We start from the raw sequence: 16,341 nt of genomic DNA, 5'->3' as shown, positions 1-16,341 counted from the left end.
TTTTAATTATTTCAGTCCTTTAATATATTCCGTATAGGAATTCTTCCAAGTTTGTGAAAAAAGTACTGATCGAAGGCCAGGTTTTGATATGGTGTCACACCATGATAATTCGAGTGGCAAAAAAATGGCTGTCACAATTACAGCGAGTGGAGGCTCGATGCTGAAAAAAATTGAAAGTTAAGAGAGATCCCAAAATCATGAGAGATTCTTAATCCTTTTACTTATTTTTGCTGTTGCTTTCAAGCTTCTAGGGCAGCAGGTAAATTCGCATATTTGGTATAATTGGTTTTAGGGCCAACTGAAAGTGACTCAGGCACTGTTCTGACGATGCATTCAGATGGGAATCGGGTTTGTTCGAAGCTAGGATGTGCCTCAAATCATCCATGGACAGAAGGACAACAGAGGGTCGATCATAAAACTAGCTGGCCGTAAAGTCCAGACTGATCAGAGTGAGGGCAATACTTGGCAGATTTGTTTATATGGAGAGACGTAATCACAGTGTTTTGATGAAAAAGAAAACCATCACTGACCACCTTTGAGAGACTCATAGAGAAGGGTAGAAATTCGGGTTCAAGAGGCTCATTTCTCATTTTAAAAGGATCCCTGGTGCTTTTGTAAACTGGCAGTTCTCCTCCACTCGGCGGTACTCTTAAACCGAACCGAAAACCATGCTTGTCTGGATTGTAATTGATGCAGCTAAGGCATTTCCGGTTTAGATGTGACACTCTTTATATGAAATAGTTTCATGGATGGGATATGGCATTTCCCTCTGGGTGCTATGGGACTCAATGTGACTGTTTCGCTAATGGATTTTGTTGCTTTAAAAGTGTGTGTGTTTTAACTATGCTATGCTGTTAACTGTGTGTGTTGCCAAAGCATAGTCGACGCTGTTGAGAGTGCATACATTGTTTCATTGCATCTGTCACTGTTTAGATTGCTGGTGTTGCTGGATAGGTTATTACAGTTTGCAGTACAGCTGCTCGTGGATTGGATGGTGCAACGTTTGCAGTGCAGTTACTGCTTGATTGGGTGTTTACAGTTTGTTGTTCAGGTGCTGCTGCATTGGATGTTGAACAGTATGCAGGCAGGTGTTATTGGATTGACTGGTTGCAGCGCAGGTGCTGCTGGATTGGCTACAACAGTTTGCAGTGCAAGTGCTCCTAGATTGGATGTTAGTGTACAGCGCAGTGCTGCTGCATTGGATACAAGTTTGCAGTGCAGGTGCTGCCGCATTGTATAGTACACCGTGTGCAGTGCAGGTGTTATTGAATTAGATATAATGCTCTTTGCAGTACAGGTGCTGCTAAATTGTATGCAACACACTTCGCATGGCAGCTGCTGTTGGATTGGATGCAACAGTTTGCAGTGTCAGGTTGGAATGGATGTGGCGCTGTTTCCTGGTGCATGTTGTTGGATTCTACGCAGCACTTTTTCTGGTGGTGTTTTTTTAATTGGATGTAAAGGTACGTTTGCGGTTTGGATTGATGCTTGATTAAATACACCATTTGCAACAATTGATTGCATGCAGCACAGTTTTAGTGGGTGTTTTGCATTCTGAGTGTGACACTGTTCATCTGATGGGAGCCAGTGGAGCGGATGTGACACTGTTTGGCCAGTAGAGTTTGACGGATTAGAAATGACACTGCCCGATGGGTGTTGATGAACTGGATGTGACACTCTTTGCAGTCTCGATGTTGCTGAATGGGCTTTGACACTGCTCACCAAGCAGTGCCTCCGTGTTGCTGCGTGTTATTAGCCTCGGGTCTGTTCTCATTCTCCGTGTTGCCTGTCTTTCAGATGGGATCAGAGTGGACAGCGCCTGGAGAGTTCACCAAGTTCAGTTCACAAACATCCAGACCTGTACGGTAAGAACTGTGGGTAACCCACACATCTATCTGTCCGGTAGGAGCTACTTCATTTGTAACCACGGACCCGTGTCCATGTGTGGCACTGCTGATCACAGACCGCCCTTACCTGACACATAATGATGGATTAGAGACCTCCTCGATCGGAGCTGGGGAGACGGTATGAGGTCTGTATCTTGGCTTTTAGGAAGAACTGCAAGGATTTTTAGTCTGGAGGAGAGAGAAGTTATGATGGCTACATTAAACGCCTCAGCAGTGTGAAATTCAGCTGCTGAAGGATACACTTGCCTGAGAGAAGGAGGGTGTGAGCCAACTGGAGACCTTATTTCACACAATAAAAATGCGAGCCGGAAATAATGCTTTATTTCTCTTATTACTTCCTTTTTGCTTCTAGTCATTGCACTGCTGCTAATGTCGTGGTTACTGTTCCTAGTCTTGTAACCATTTCAGTTTAAAGCAAGGATTAAAAAAAAATAGATATACTTTTTTTTAGACAAAAAACAGAACTTAATGGTATTTGAGGTTACATTGCTGCCAGTGCATTTTAAAATCAGATAAAATATCAAATATACTGAACTGTACGCATTAAGGTGCTCTAAAGTAGCCACAAAGCAATTTCATAGCGTTCTACACAGTGGCAATTTTAAAAGGACCTCAGCGTTTCCCAACACCTGATACCGAGCTTGGCAGACTCGATCTGCGTCATATCCTACAGCATTGTAACAATATGGGCGGGATAGCTGTCAGGTTTGTCAAGCAGTAACCTAACCCGTCCGGCAGACTCCATCAGGCCCTCTATACTTAATCTGACATTTGATGATTCGTTCATGCAACCGTGCGGGTATTGGGCAGCTCTAAACTATCACCCTAACACCTGTAGGTGATTACATTTACGACTCTTCTGGCTTGAAAATGTGTCACAACTATTAATAGGACAGCTGTTTCACTACCTGCCAGACGATGACTAGTATTGATTCTAGTATATTTGTGCTTGCACAAACACGACTATCTATCGGCGTACCTAAACTAAAATATACGAAATCAGTCGGGGGACGGACTCACATTCATACGGGTTCAACGCCCCTCTTTCATGTCCCAAAACCACTGAGCATGCTTGGTTCCACTGTGCCTACTGCAGGACTTTCCTACAGAAACGTATGTGCATTTATTATCCTTCTACTCAAGGAACTTGGGCATTACAACAGATCATACCCAGTACTGGTGGCGCCTGGGGCGACAATCTTTGTTGGAGCCACGCGATGACTACCTCCTTCACGGATTCCCTCACTGCCACCCTCCAAGAGTATTTCTCACCCTATGCCTCTATCAATATAGCCTCTACATCCACTCTCTCATTCATCTCAAACCCCATACCACTACTATTATCCCCAAAATAGCCCTTTCTAGACTCTCCCCTACTCTCCCCCTCCTTGCACCATCTGACACCTCTTTTTACGATACTGATTCCCCAAAACAAGCCTTTCTAAACTCTTCCCTCTGACTCTTCCCCTCCATATCCCTTTTTACTCATCCCAAGCCTCCCACTACTGCTATGACATCCAAAAAAAATAATCTAAATACTTCACTCTTCTACTCCTCCACCATCTTTTTCAATCAAAATAACAGACTAACACGTCCACTTATCAAATATCATATGTCCCTATACTAATTCACCACTAATCCTTTATGGGTTCCGAGTAGCGTGCTTGCACAAACACGACTATCTATCGGCGTACCTAAACTAAAATATACGAAATCAGTCGGGGGACGGACTCACATTCATACGGGTTCAACGCACCTCTTTCATGTCCCAACACCACTGAGCATGCTTGGTTCCACTGTGCCTACTGCAGGACTTTCCTACAGAAACGTATGTGCATTTATTATCCTTCTACTCAAGGAACTTGGGCATTACAACAGATCTTACCCAGTACTGGTGGCGCCTGGGGCGACAATCTTTGTTGGAGCCACGCGATGACTACCTCCTTCACGGATTCCCTCACTGCCACCCTCCAAGAGTATTTCTCACCCTATGCCTCTATCAATATAGCCTCTACATCCACTCTCTCATTCATCTCAAACCCCATACCACTACTATGATCCCCAAAATAGCCCTTTCTAGACTCTCCCCTACTCTCCCCCTCCTTGCACCATCTGACACCTCTTTTTACGATACTGATTCCCCAAAACAAGCCTTTCTAAACTCTTCCCTCTGACTCTTCCCCTCCATATCCCTTTTTACTCATCCCAAGCCTCCCACTACTGCTATGACATCCAAAAAAATAATCTAAATACTTCACTCTTCTACTCCTCCACCATCTTTTTCAATCAAAATAACAGACTAACACGTCCACTTATCAAATATCATATGTCCCTATACTAATTCACCACTAATCCTTTATGGGTTCCGAGTAGCGTGCTACTCCCCGAAAAAAGCGCTTCAACACCTCCTATGGGGTAGCAAGCACTATATAAATGCAACCCTTTTTCCCTCTTCTATCCCTCTGCTATCCTTCTCAATCTAAATAACTGACTAATATCCACCACTCAAATTACTTTCATATTTCACTATGCTAATTCACCACTAATCCTTTGTGTTCTGGAGTAGCGTGCTACTCGCCGAAAAAGCGTACAACACTGCATCAGAGTTACCAAGCGCTATATATATATATTGAAACCTCTGTCCCTCTTCTATCCCTCTGCTACTCTTCTCAATCCAAATAACCGACTAACATATCATCCAGCACTCAAATTACTTTCATATTTCACTATACTAATTCACCACTAGTCCTTCATGGGTTCCGGAGTAGCGTGCTACTTGCCGAAAAAGGTAATAAGCGCTATATAAATGCAATTACAATACAATACATTATACAGGTAGAATGAATCATACAAGTGTGTAAAAACAATGCATTGGAAATATTATATAAAACAATTAGGACTACGAGGTGTAGGAGTCACATGTCATCCATTAAGGTAGGCAGTATATTTTAAGAATGCCTAGTCTTGAGAAGCATAAACTCGGCATTTAAAACGTAACACAGAGGTTGACATTGACTGTGACCACAGCAGTAACCCATTAAGCGATCCACATAAAATACAATTCTGTGATGTGTGTGCTACATGTGCTTGGCAGCAGGCATATAAAGCCTCTGCACTACTTTGAGTCAAAAATTCTATGTCGCAAAACTCGGATTTCTCTATCAGGCACATTAATCACCAGTTATCAAACCATTAGATATTTCAGAATGCACCCCCCTTGTGGCCGGCGACCAAGTTTGTCTGCACCAGTCACCCCATCCTAAAGTCAGCACTGGTCATACGTCATGACCCTTGTTCAGTTGCTGCTCTTCCAATGAAGTGCACTCCGCTTCTCTGCAGTATTTTTGTAAGAGACATACAAAATGCCTCCAAATACTCTTTTGACTTCCTCTCTGGACTGGGCCGGGAGCCTCGCTGGAGCTCAGTGTAGCGTCAGCTTCCTGTTTGGAATCAATGCTGGTTAATCTTCCACAATATGGAGTCTCTACCATTGGCCTTCATGTGGCCTATTGTGAGTAAAAATAGGCAGCAGGTGCGTTAGGTGCACTAAGACCTTAATGCTCCTATCTGGTCCTTGTCTTAGTGCGTGGTCACTGAGTACTGTTCACAGGTAGGGTTTCATTTTAATTAGTTGCTTGCGAAAACATGACCCAGGTGGCATCAGCAGCGGTGTTATCACTGAGACCCTGTGGAAGGTCACCGCAGGCATAAGTAGGTGTTTACTTCCTTACGTAGCATTTGCGAAGGCCACTTTAATATTCGGCACCACATCTTGTTCTTCATATTACAAAATATTGAGCAATGTCTTCCGGCTTGGATTATATTTTGTTTTTCAGTGGAGCTTTGCAGGCTCTTTCCTGCTCAGACGAGCTGGGACCACCCATGGGTATTCTCTGTCATGCTGTGTGGTGGTATACCCAAGACCCTTGCGTGCCCAGCTGGAAGTTTCTTTTTGTTTTACACACTGATGTGCATTTCTTATGTGTGGTCATTCGGCACTTTTGGGGCATTTTCTGGTGCACCACTGGTTGCTAAACGTGGTTGTTTTTGGTGTAGTCTCCCATAAGGTGGCTTTTTACTTTGCTCAAACTTGCATTTAACAACCTTTTTGGAGGTAGCAGGATTCCCAGTGTTTAGCTTAACTTATCAGGTTCCCCTGTCTTTGAGGCATTCACGGATCGCAGACACACCTTGCCCTGCCGAAGTTCTTAAACTTGAACTATCCTTTGCTCCATGTACCCTTGCTTACAAAACCTCCTTTGGGAGGTCTGTCCCAAGCTATGTTAGTGTCTCTGGTGATCCAGGTCGCAACTAACCACATTCTAGTTGTTTTGTGATAATGAAACCAAGTGCTCATTTCACATAGTTTGTAAAATGAGTGATTTCCCTCCAATGTCCTCTTTGATTTTGAGGGTGAGTGAGGTGTTGTGGCCTCGACCAGACTTTTTTATGTTTGCCCTTCTCACCAATTCCAGTCTACGTTCCCAGAATGCCACTCTTTCCAGATTCAAATGCTTTCTCAGGTTTTCTAGTTCACTACTTCATCAAACACAGATGTTTAGAGAGCCTCAATAGAGTCTTCCCTGCTGTTAGGAAACCATATCCTTCCTTGAAAATGAAGATGACCATTTTCAAATTAAAGGTCTCACCTTTTCCGCCAAGGCATGCCTCCAATCTTCGGCATCTCTTGGTGAAAATAGTTTACGTTTGGGCCTAAACTAAGTAAAATGTAAGTCCTTTTCATAAACCTTACATATTGTTCCACATAGCTACAGCTTGTGGCGCCCGGGGCTATCCATCAGATTGCCGCCTCTGGAGAGGGAGGGGTGCTGGGGAAAAATACGGCGAGCACTTGAAAGAGGACCGAGAGACACGTAGTATTGTCACTAATAGTTACCTCGATCATGCAAGTTACATGCACATACATGACGCGGTCTAAGGCTACACAGTTGAATAGACCGGTGACTGGCAGTACAAAAAAGAACACATAGACTGCATGATCCATCTGGGGACTCAGAAAAACCACATGTGCCATCCATCAGAGAGCTGCGGGAACAATTACCTGGTAATTCCCTCAGCACAATGCAAACATGCATATACATGACACTGTTCAGGGATCCATCATCTACAGCTGACATTAAATGATCATACATCATGGTCCCCCATTAATGCAGTGGGGACCTGCACAAACGTGATGTGCTCTGGGGACCCAAAACCAACGTAACAGTGTCGAAGCCTGTAATTCTTTATCTTTCAAAAACAGCAAATTAATTATTCACTGTGTGCCCTTAGAACTAAACGCAGCACAAAGGGGTCAGTCAGCTCCACCTTGCCAACACAGACCGGATACAAAGCCCACTCTGGTGGCCCAAAGGCAACAACCAGGGGTCGTGCCCGGTCATTACTTCTAAGCAGCAGCAACCAACTCCCTGGGAATGAAAAGACGTGTGCTCCTGGGACCCAAAACCAGCTTGTAATAGTGCATCTCTCCTTCATAGCAGCCTCAGAACACACATGGTGCACAGCCTGCCCGGGGGCCCAAAGCTAAAAAACAGGGAGGAGCGACACATTATCATCACAATCCTTAAACACAGCTGTAGGGGCCATGGGAACATGTTCAACTCTATCCAAGGCCCGGGACAAACTGCTCCGGCACTGTGGCACTCCTTGAATATTCAGAAGAAACAAAAAACATTACATTTTTCTGCGATTTTGTTTTTTACATTACTTTCATGGTAACCAACAGTGTTAAAAGTCTACAAGAATAATAAAATGATAATGTGTCAAGTACGGAACGGCAAGGCTTGCACACGTCCCAGCTTGTCATTCTTTCATACACCTTGACTTCTATGACCAAAAGAAAGTGTCAGAGCCACCGGTCGACTAACCCCTCGCCTTGGATAAAAATACACTCCAAAGTCCAAAAGGTTGTGTGAATTAATTTTGCATTAACTACTGCTCAGGATGATGTATAGATAGCCATTCGGTTCCTACTCAGGGTTTTAGCCTGTCTGTTACATTAGTAGATGTGCCAGTAAGTCTAGGTAAGTTTCTATTTGTGAATGGCCAGGACTCGGACTGAAACAACCATGCAGCCACTGAAAGACACCAACCAGGGCACAATTCCGGGGTGCACAGCGTCCACCCATTGTTTTCACAGGGTGAACGCCGTCCACCCTGCCAAGAAGTTGGCCCCACAGAAATATGCTGAACTTGTCCAGGTGTCATTTTCAGACTCCTAGACACGTTCAGCAGCACCTGCACATTGACTGCTTTTCATTCCCAGCAGCAACGTGCAGGCAGCGAGGTTTTTTTTTTCATATTTATCTCCAGCTGGACCAAAGATAAAGGGCAAGTTAAGGGACCATTAGGCCTTCTTTTGATCGAGTGGCCTGGAACTTCACACTTAAATGTAAATACAACGGAGGGAAACAAAAGCACACAGCTGGTTATCTCTTCACAGATACTTAAGAGGCATGCTTTTGACTTTGTTAGGCCCCTTTATGTAAGTGCATGAACTGTAAGTATCTCAGATGTGTTGGTCGGTCCCAGTATTTACACACAATTTAAATAGCACTATTTTACTTTCTTTTATAATGCTACACATCCCAATGCAGTGTCAGAGCGATTTACATAACATACAGATTGAAAATAAATCATGCAAGCGTGTAAATCAGTGTACAAGATGTGTTGCATGAGTCAGTGAGGGTTAAAAGTTGTACCAGTCACATATCCTAAATAGCTCACTGTGCTATATTAAAAGGCTTACTATTTTTGAACTGCAAGTAACAAGGATCTGTGTTCAAAGCAGTAACCTTACCTAGCTACATGATGTGCTTTGCAGGCAATTATACTACTATTCTAGCCTACAACAAGTCAGGAATATTGGCTTTGTCAATGGTTATTAGTTGCATAAGATAAATAAGCTGCAACTATGGCTTGTTTCATATAATATTGAAAAAGCTTCCACTTAAAGCCCTGGTGACAATACCACAATGTTGCTGCTCTTGCATTTCAAAAAGAGAGCAGCAGGGCACAATGGGGCTTCAAGCCACTGTGAGACATTAGGATGATCATGAAAAACGCTCATTTTCCAGTTCACAATGGCCTAAGGTGGCCAAGGCAATCCTTGGGTGGGCCTGGCCCAACCTCTAGAACCGGGCCTGGTTGTAGGTATGATGTTACTTGTTGTATCCCATGGCTGCATGCAATGACAGAAACAGCAAAATACAAGTCAGGCGGCACACTATGCTAAACACAGATTTTTAGGGTAAGTGTTTTAAAGCCACGGCCTTAATTAAATCGGCCACCCCCCTTTGAGAGACCACCCCAGTTTTTTCATCTCACTTAAAGCCCTGTTGGCAGCTATGCTACCACTCTGCCACTCACTAAATATCCCCAAAACTCTTGTATTAGCTCACTCGCGACTCGCTCCAGGGTCTCTATGGCAGGCGGAGGGGGGGGGGGGGGGGGGAACGGTTAGTTCGAACTTCGTTCACTTAGCAGCCAGACCAGTCTCCAGAGCCAGCAAATTGCCCAGAGATCACACTGACTGCCCCAGGCCAGAATGAGCGCGAGAGCGCGTGACGCGTCACTGCTACGTCGTTCTCATCACGAGTGCAGGGCTGGCCAAAATAAATCATTTTTTTAATGTCGCCCAGGGCCGTCATTGGTAGCGCTCGCGCTACAAGATTGATTGACGGCTCTGGAGGCTAGGAGGGACCAATAATAAGGACATGGAAACGCGGGACTTCGTGACAATTTTGGAAGCACTGTGACTGCCAGTGCTGCTGCACGTCAGTGCTGAGTACGCGCAGCGCGCACTTTCATACTGGGCCGTGCGCGCGGCACTGGTGGCCCGTTGCGGCCGCGGCGGCCTTTATAATTTATTTGGGGACACAGTGTCCCCAAATAAATTATAAAGGCTGACCCGGCCGCAACGGGCCACCAATGCCGCGCAGCCGCCCCCAAAATTGTGGATCCCCAGCCCCCCCTCCTCCCCAGCTACGCCAGTGATCATGTTATGTTTACATTTGAAAGTCCACTCTCACTTTCTATAGCCATTTTAGATTTCCACAAAGGTCAGACTGTTTTGTTGCCCTTTCTTTCTAATCTGTCCTCTGCAGCTGAGCGGTTGCTACATACCCTAGCCCTTGGATGTTTTCTCACTATAACTAAGGATGCGTCCACGCCAGAATGAGCATTAGTTAATTACAAAGCTACTTAAAAAATTTGGCTTCTTCAAAGCAGCCCTTAACTAAGTGGATGGTGTCCTCTTTTTTAACTTGCTAACAGACTCCCACCATTTAAGCCTCAAACTCGTTTGCGAGAGGTAAATCAGCCACTAGATTTCTCTATTTAAAATGTTTTCTTGGATCCAGCACATTAATGGAGATACTCTGTTTATGAATTCCAAGAAGATAGTCATGATGAAGGACTAGTATTAAAAGCATGTACATTTTCCTACTAGGAATGGAAAGGCTATTTTCATCATTAATGGTGGTACGTATATCACAGTGGTAGATAGGATATGCAAAAGTATATGTGCCTGTCCTCTACCTTTTGAAAATAAACCCAAAGGCAGAGTGGCAGCTGGCTACAAGTCCTTAAAATCTTTGAATTGGTGAAAGGACTTTTTTAGTCCCTTACATCCTATTTTCGGAAATTAGATTGCATATCAGGATCTGTACCTATGCAAAATATTGCATCTAGGCCCACCATCCCCTTATCTCAAATAATAGCAGTTGTGGCATGCTTTTCATAGAGCTACATCTTGAAAGTGCATCTCTTATGACATCTGCAAGGAGAGTCATAGATATCTGGATTACACTTCAGTTGGTCAGTGTGTAGATTGTACACAAGAAACCCTTTTACCATGTGTGGGTTGCAAACATAACTTTCAAAAGGGATGTCCAACTGACTGCCCCTATATAGCATTCAGCACCCGACTAGGTCTCTTGGCGATGTCTTATAAGCAACGCCTAACCAAATAAACTACCCTTTAATTTTTTTCTATAAGATTGTCAAGGATGGAGAGACCCTTAGTTACAGTGTCAAGGAGTTCCAGATGGTGGGGGACACTCCAGTTTATATAGTGAAATCTCAGCACCTTCAGCAGGGCTTTGGATTTGCTCTGTAGATTGCGGACTGGAGAATCGGGTCATATTTCATCTGTGAAGTAGACTGGCACTTGCTGATGGAGACGCTTATATGTTTCAAAAGCAACCTATAACCAAATACATTCTGCAACAAGGAGCCATAAATAATGCCCATCGATCTGCAGTGATCTGATTTCTTCAGACAAGACTGAAGACCATACGGGCTGCTGTATTCTGTACTCTTCGCCGCTACAATAGCTAAATTTTAGAAAGGTAGAGGGCCCTCAGTGGAACAAGTACTTCTCCTCACTGCAGCCTGCAGGGATTCGTGAAGTGCACTACTCACTGGTGAGGGTCTCAAGGCGCTGGGGGGGAGAGGGTATTTGTGCAGGTTGGTCTCATCCAAAGAGCCATGTCTTGAGGCTCTTCATGAATGCTTGCAGTGCAGGGGTTCGTCTAAAACTCAGGTGGAGTTCGTTCCAGGTCTTGGCCAAGATGTAGGAGAAGGTTCTTCCACCCGTTGTGGCTCTGCGGATGTGTGGGATTACTGCCAGGGCAAGGTCGGCAGAGCGGAGGTCTCTCTTGGGTGCATAGAAGGAGATTCTTTCGTTGAGGTATTGGGGTCTGGTGTTGTGGAGGGATTTGTAGGCGTGGGTGAGCAGCTTGAAGGTCATTCTTTTCGATGGGGAGCCAGTGGAGATCTCGTAGGTGCTGGGTGATGTGGTCTTGTCGTGGGATGCAGAGGACTAGTCTGGCTGCGGCGTTCTGGATGGTCTGGAGTTTGAGGAGTAGAGATTTGTATTGATTCCGGTGTAGAGATCATTCCCTAGTCCAGCCTGCTGGTTATGAGTGGGAGACCGTCTTTCTGGATTCAGGAGGATCCATTTCAAGGTCTTGCGGAGAATGTGGAGGGTATTGAAGCACATGGAAGATATGGCGTTGACCTGTTGGTTCATGGTGATGAAGAAGTCGAGTATGATGCCGAGGTTGTGGGTGTGGTCCATGGGTGTGGAAGGGTTGCTGAGGGCAGTGGGCCACCAGGTGTTGTCCCATGCCGAGGGGGTGGATCCGAGGACGAAGACTTTCGTTTTCTCCGAGTTGGGCTTCAGGCAGCTGCTGCTCATCCAGGATGCGATGTCTTTCATTCCTTCCAGGAAACTGAGTCTGGTGATGTCGGGTTCCTTGGTGAGGGGGAGGATGGGCTGGGTGTCGTCGCCGTAGGATACTATTCTGAGCCCGTATTTTGTGACAATGGTAGCGAGGGGGGCCATGTAGATGTTGAAGAGCGTGGGGCTGAGTGAGGATCCTCAGGGTACTCCACAGCTGATCTCTGTGGGTTCGTAGAGGAAGGGCGGGAGTCTGATCCTTTGAGTTCAGCCGGTGAGGAAGGAGCGGATCCAGTCTAGGGCAGTTCCCTGTATGCCGGCGTCGTGGAGTCTGGCGGTTAGTGTGCGGTGGGAGACAGTGTCGAAGGCTGCTGAGAGGTCTAGTAGAATGAGGCCAGCTGTGTGGCCTTGGTCGAGGAGAGTGTGGATGTCATCCGTGGTGGCTAGGAGGGCGGACTTGGTGCTGTCGTTGCTGCAGAATCCGGATTGGAAAGTGTTGAGGATCGAGTTGGATTCTATGAGGTTAGTGAGCTGGTTGTTGATGATCTTCTCAGTGATCAGTGGCTGCGAAGGGGAGGAGAGAGATGGGTCTGTAGTTCTTGAGGTCCGTCGGGTCTGCAGAGGGCTTCTTGAGGAGGGGCTTGACTTCTGCGCAATACCAGTCATCGGGGAATGTGCCTGTTTCAAGGGTGCAGTTGATAGTAAGTCATAGTTCGGGTGCGATAGCGGAGGCGGCTCTGTGGAAGATGTGCGGCGGGCAGGGGTCGGTGGGGGCTTCTGAGCGTATGCTCCTCATGGTCTTAGCAGTGTCTTCTGTGGTGACAGGGTCCAGGCAGTGATGGTAGGCTAGTTGGCGTTGCCAGTGGTAGGTGTAGTGTCGGTGCCTTGGTTCCGTTCGTCGAAGATGTCGTAGAGAGTCCTGATCTTGTGATGGAAGTAGGAACCGGGTTTGTTGCAGAGGTTCTGGGAGGGAGGGACGTTAGAGGCTTCGCTGGGGGGTTTGGTCAATTTGTGTATGATGCTGAAGAGCTCCTTAGAGTTGCTGGAGTTGGAGAAGATTCTGCCCCGGATAAAGTTCCTCTTTGTGGTTTTGATGAGTTGGTGGTGGTCTGTCATGGCGTGCTTCCGAGGTTTTGCTGTTCCTCCAAGCTCTCTTGAGTCGTTGGCACGTGCGCTTGGATTCTCGAAGGTTGGTGGTGAACCAGGTGGCTTTCGTGGTGCGTTTTCTGTTGGAGTTCTGGAGGGGGGGGGGGGAGCATGTTTGCGCAGTCGGTGATCCATCTGTGGAGTTCGTTGGCTGCAGAGTTGGAATCAGTCGTGTTGGGCGGAGGAGCGCCTGTGACCTCAACACTCCACGTTAGCGGGCGAGCAAAACTAATAGCGATCGCATGCGCATCCGACCACCATCGCCATGGGGCAGGTGACCTGCCGACAATATGTTGGCGGTCCCGCTTGCGTTATTACGATATGACCGACATTCAGGTGGTCGTAAAATGCATTTTTCTACTGCAGCTTTTGCTGCAGCCCGGAAAAGGGCCGAAGCACAAGCCGCAGTAGAAAACAACACTTTACTAACATCTATGTACCATATGCCTGGAACACGGTGCATGTATGTCTGGGAGGGCACCACATGGATCTACCAAGCCACTTAGCAGTGGGCCACGGGGGCACTTCTTGGGGCCCCCAAAGTCCCTTTCCGTCTGCCTTTTCATGGCGGTGGGACTGCCATGAAAAGTAATTCGGAAAGAAACATCGTGAGCCTGACAGCGGTGCCTGAGCAGGCACTGCCTCCATTAAGGATCTCAAGTCCAACAGCCACGCCGACGGGATCAGTAGATCCTGTCGGAGGCAGTGGTCCATTCCTCAAAATTCAAGGGTCCAACTGCCTGCATCGTAATGTGGCGGTCGGCCGGAAGAACTGTGTCTCAGTGGGACCACCACCAACATCGTAATGTGCCCCTAAGTGTGCACTCCAACCAAGCACTGCACTGAGGGAGATCTTACCTTTGGTGATCTCTACCAGACAGAAATCAGAGATGGGGATTCTAGCTCTTACAAATATTAAGCAGGCTCTCTAGCAACATGTGCCCCTGAGTTAGTTGCCACCTGGCCTTTAGGAAGCATGGCGAACCAGATAGTGGAAACATTAGCCCCTGAGAGAACCAGTACTAAATGCACAGCAAGATCATAAGGACATTACCCCCTACTGATCTGCACTATTACCTACTGGGCACCCCTGACCATCGAGATGCCTTTGCAATGGGTTGACTACCTCAGTTGCTATCGCTGGACAGAAGACTGTTCCACTGCTGCAACGAGCAATGCGGCCAGGCACCTAACCCAAGGAACGATCATTCATGCTATCGACGACATTCATCAGATTTATGCTTGAATAGGTACATCTGAACGCAGAATATTAAGTGAGGGAATGCTTGCATTCATGGCATCAAGAGTTTAAATCAACTTCCATTCGTGAACTGTTGCATTTTCAGCTGTCAGACAAAGGTGCTCCACTGGAGGCCTCTGTCTCTTCCACCCCCTCACAATCAGGCGGCCTCAGCAGACCCCGCGAAGTAAACCCTGGCTACAAAAGGGGATATCCAGGCACTCTTGCAAGAATTTCATAAAGAGATCACCTCCTCGAAACAAGACATCAGTAATGTGATCTCTGACCTGGATCACCACCTTCAAAGAACTGAGCGTGCCTAGACCAGGTTGAAAATGATCTCACTACCACCTATTATGAGCAATGCGGAATGGCACATGTGCCCTCCTCTGCTGAAAAACAACAAAGAGAGCTCACAGTCAGACTATCTGACACTAAAAATCATTCATGGAGTTATTACATCTGTCCCGGTTCTCCCATCTGATGTCACCAATAAGGATCTAGAAAATTACGTAAAAGCATTTTTCGAACAAATATTGCAGGAGTCAGCCCCAGAGACTATAGAGCTAGACCACATGCATGGAGTCTTCCCTGCCTTTCAGCAAAAAAGAAACCTAGCCCCTGATGTACTTATAAGAATTAACTTTTTAAAGGAAAAACAAGCAATCCTGTCTACAGTCCACAGTATCCTGTTTATCCCACACCCTTGACTCAACTCATGAAAGTTTTATACTTAGGTTCCGGATTCCGTTATGTTATAGTTATGTCTATTTTGCCTTTTGTTTTATGCACATGATTACCATCACACAGATCATGCTCCAAAACACATAGAAGGGCTCGACACGGACATACCAATTTGCAATCCCACTCGTATCTCCATAGAACAAAATTTACATGACATGACCTACAATGAAAGTATGACCATGTTAACGAGGATTAAATTAAATGTGTAAGTCCTTAATTCTCCATCAGAATAAGATTCCTCCTACAATGGCTACGGGCTAAAGAGGTCAACATTGCATGTTACAGGTGACCCACTTACTAAGCAAAGATATTCATCGCCTTAGTCCCTGTCGTTTCCATCTCAGTTCTACACCATCTGTATGATTAAAGCAAGAGAGGTAAACCTGAGATTTGTCCTAGACCCACATGTAAAAGACAGAGATGAGAGATACCTGGGTCTTCATATGAAAACAGAGAACTTTCTAGTTATCCTTTTCTCCCTTTATGCGCACAAACGAAGAGAAAATGTTATGCTGACTTTATGCCAAAAATAACACACTTCTATAACTGGCATATAATTGTAGGCAGAGATTTTAACGCCATTTTAAACATGATAGAAGAATGATTCCCAGTGCGCTACATATGCCCCCTTTCCCATGTACCCTTCTTCTAGGAATGGCAGACATCAACTTTATAAACATTTGGCGACAACACCAAGGAGAAAAAATAAATCACCTTCCAAGCAAGGGTACACAGGTCTTACACTTGCATAGACTTCCTCTTAGTCACACGGGGCTTGTTACCATAAATAGTCTCAAAAGACATTGACCCACAGATACTATTGGACCACGCTCTTGTACAGATAACCATTGACCCCTCAGCACAGCAACCGTCCCTTCCCAGATCACGTGTGTTTGGATTTGTACGGCTGTTCCCCAGCCGCGGAGTGAAGCCCACTGCGGTTCTGCGGGTCCGTGCCGGCTCCAAGAAGTGCCGGCATTCATGGAAGACAAGCGAGTTTGGTGCCATTTGCAGGGTGGTGCCGCCTTGGAGCTCCAATTGGTGTCTGGAAAGCGGGACTGGTGGCTGGCAGGACTTGACATCAACCCACAAAGGTTATG

The 16,341-nt window shown here is 46.0% G+C and overlaps 1 protein-coding gene across 1 annotated transcript in view; it reads left to right on the top strand.

The window, feature by feature from the left end:
- B4GALNT4 (beta-1,4-N-acetyl-galactosaminyltransferase 4) overlaps positions 1-16,341 on the top strand; it is an 841,437-nt gene that overhangs the window by 561,009 nt on the left and 264,087 nt on the right. The window contains exon 7 of the mRNA XM_085644956.1: positions 1,798-1,865. Within this exon, the coding sequence (XP_085501082.1) occupies positions 1,798-1,865 (68 nt within the window). The remainder of the gene's footprint in view (positions 1-1,797; positions 1,866-16,341) is intronic.

This window comes from Triturus cristatus, chromosome 3_1 (genome assembly GCF_964204655.1).
Source record: "Triturus cristatus chromosome 3_1, aTriCri1.1, whole genome shotgun sequence".
Lineage (NCBI taxonomy): Eukaryota > Metazoa > Chordata > Amphibia > Caudata > Salamandridae > Triturus > Triturus cristatus.
This window is presented reverse-complemented; position numbering and strand designations above follow the sequence as displayed.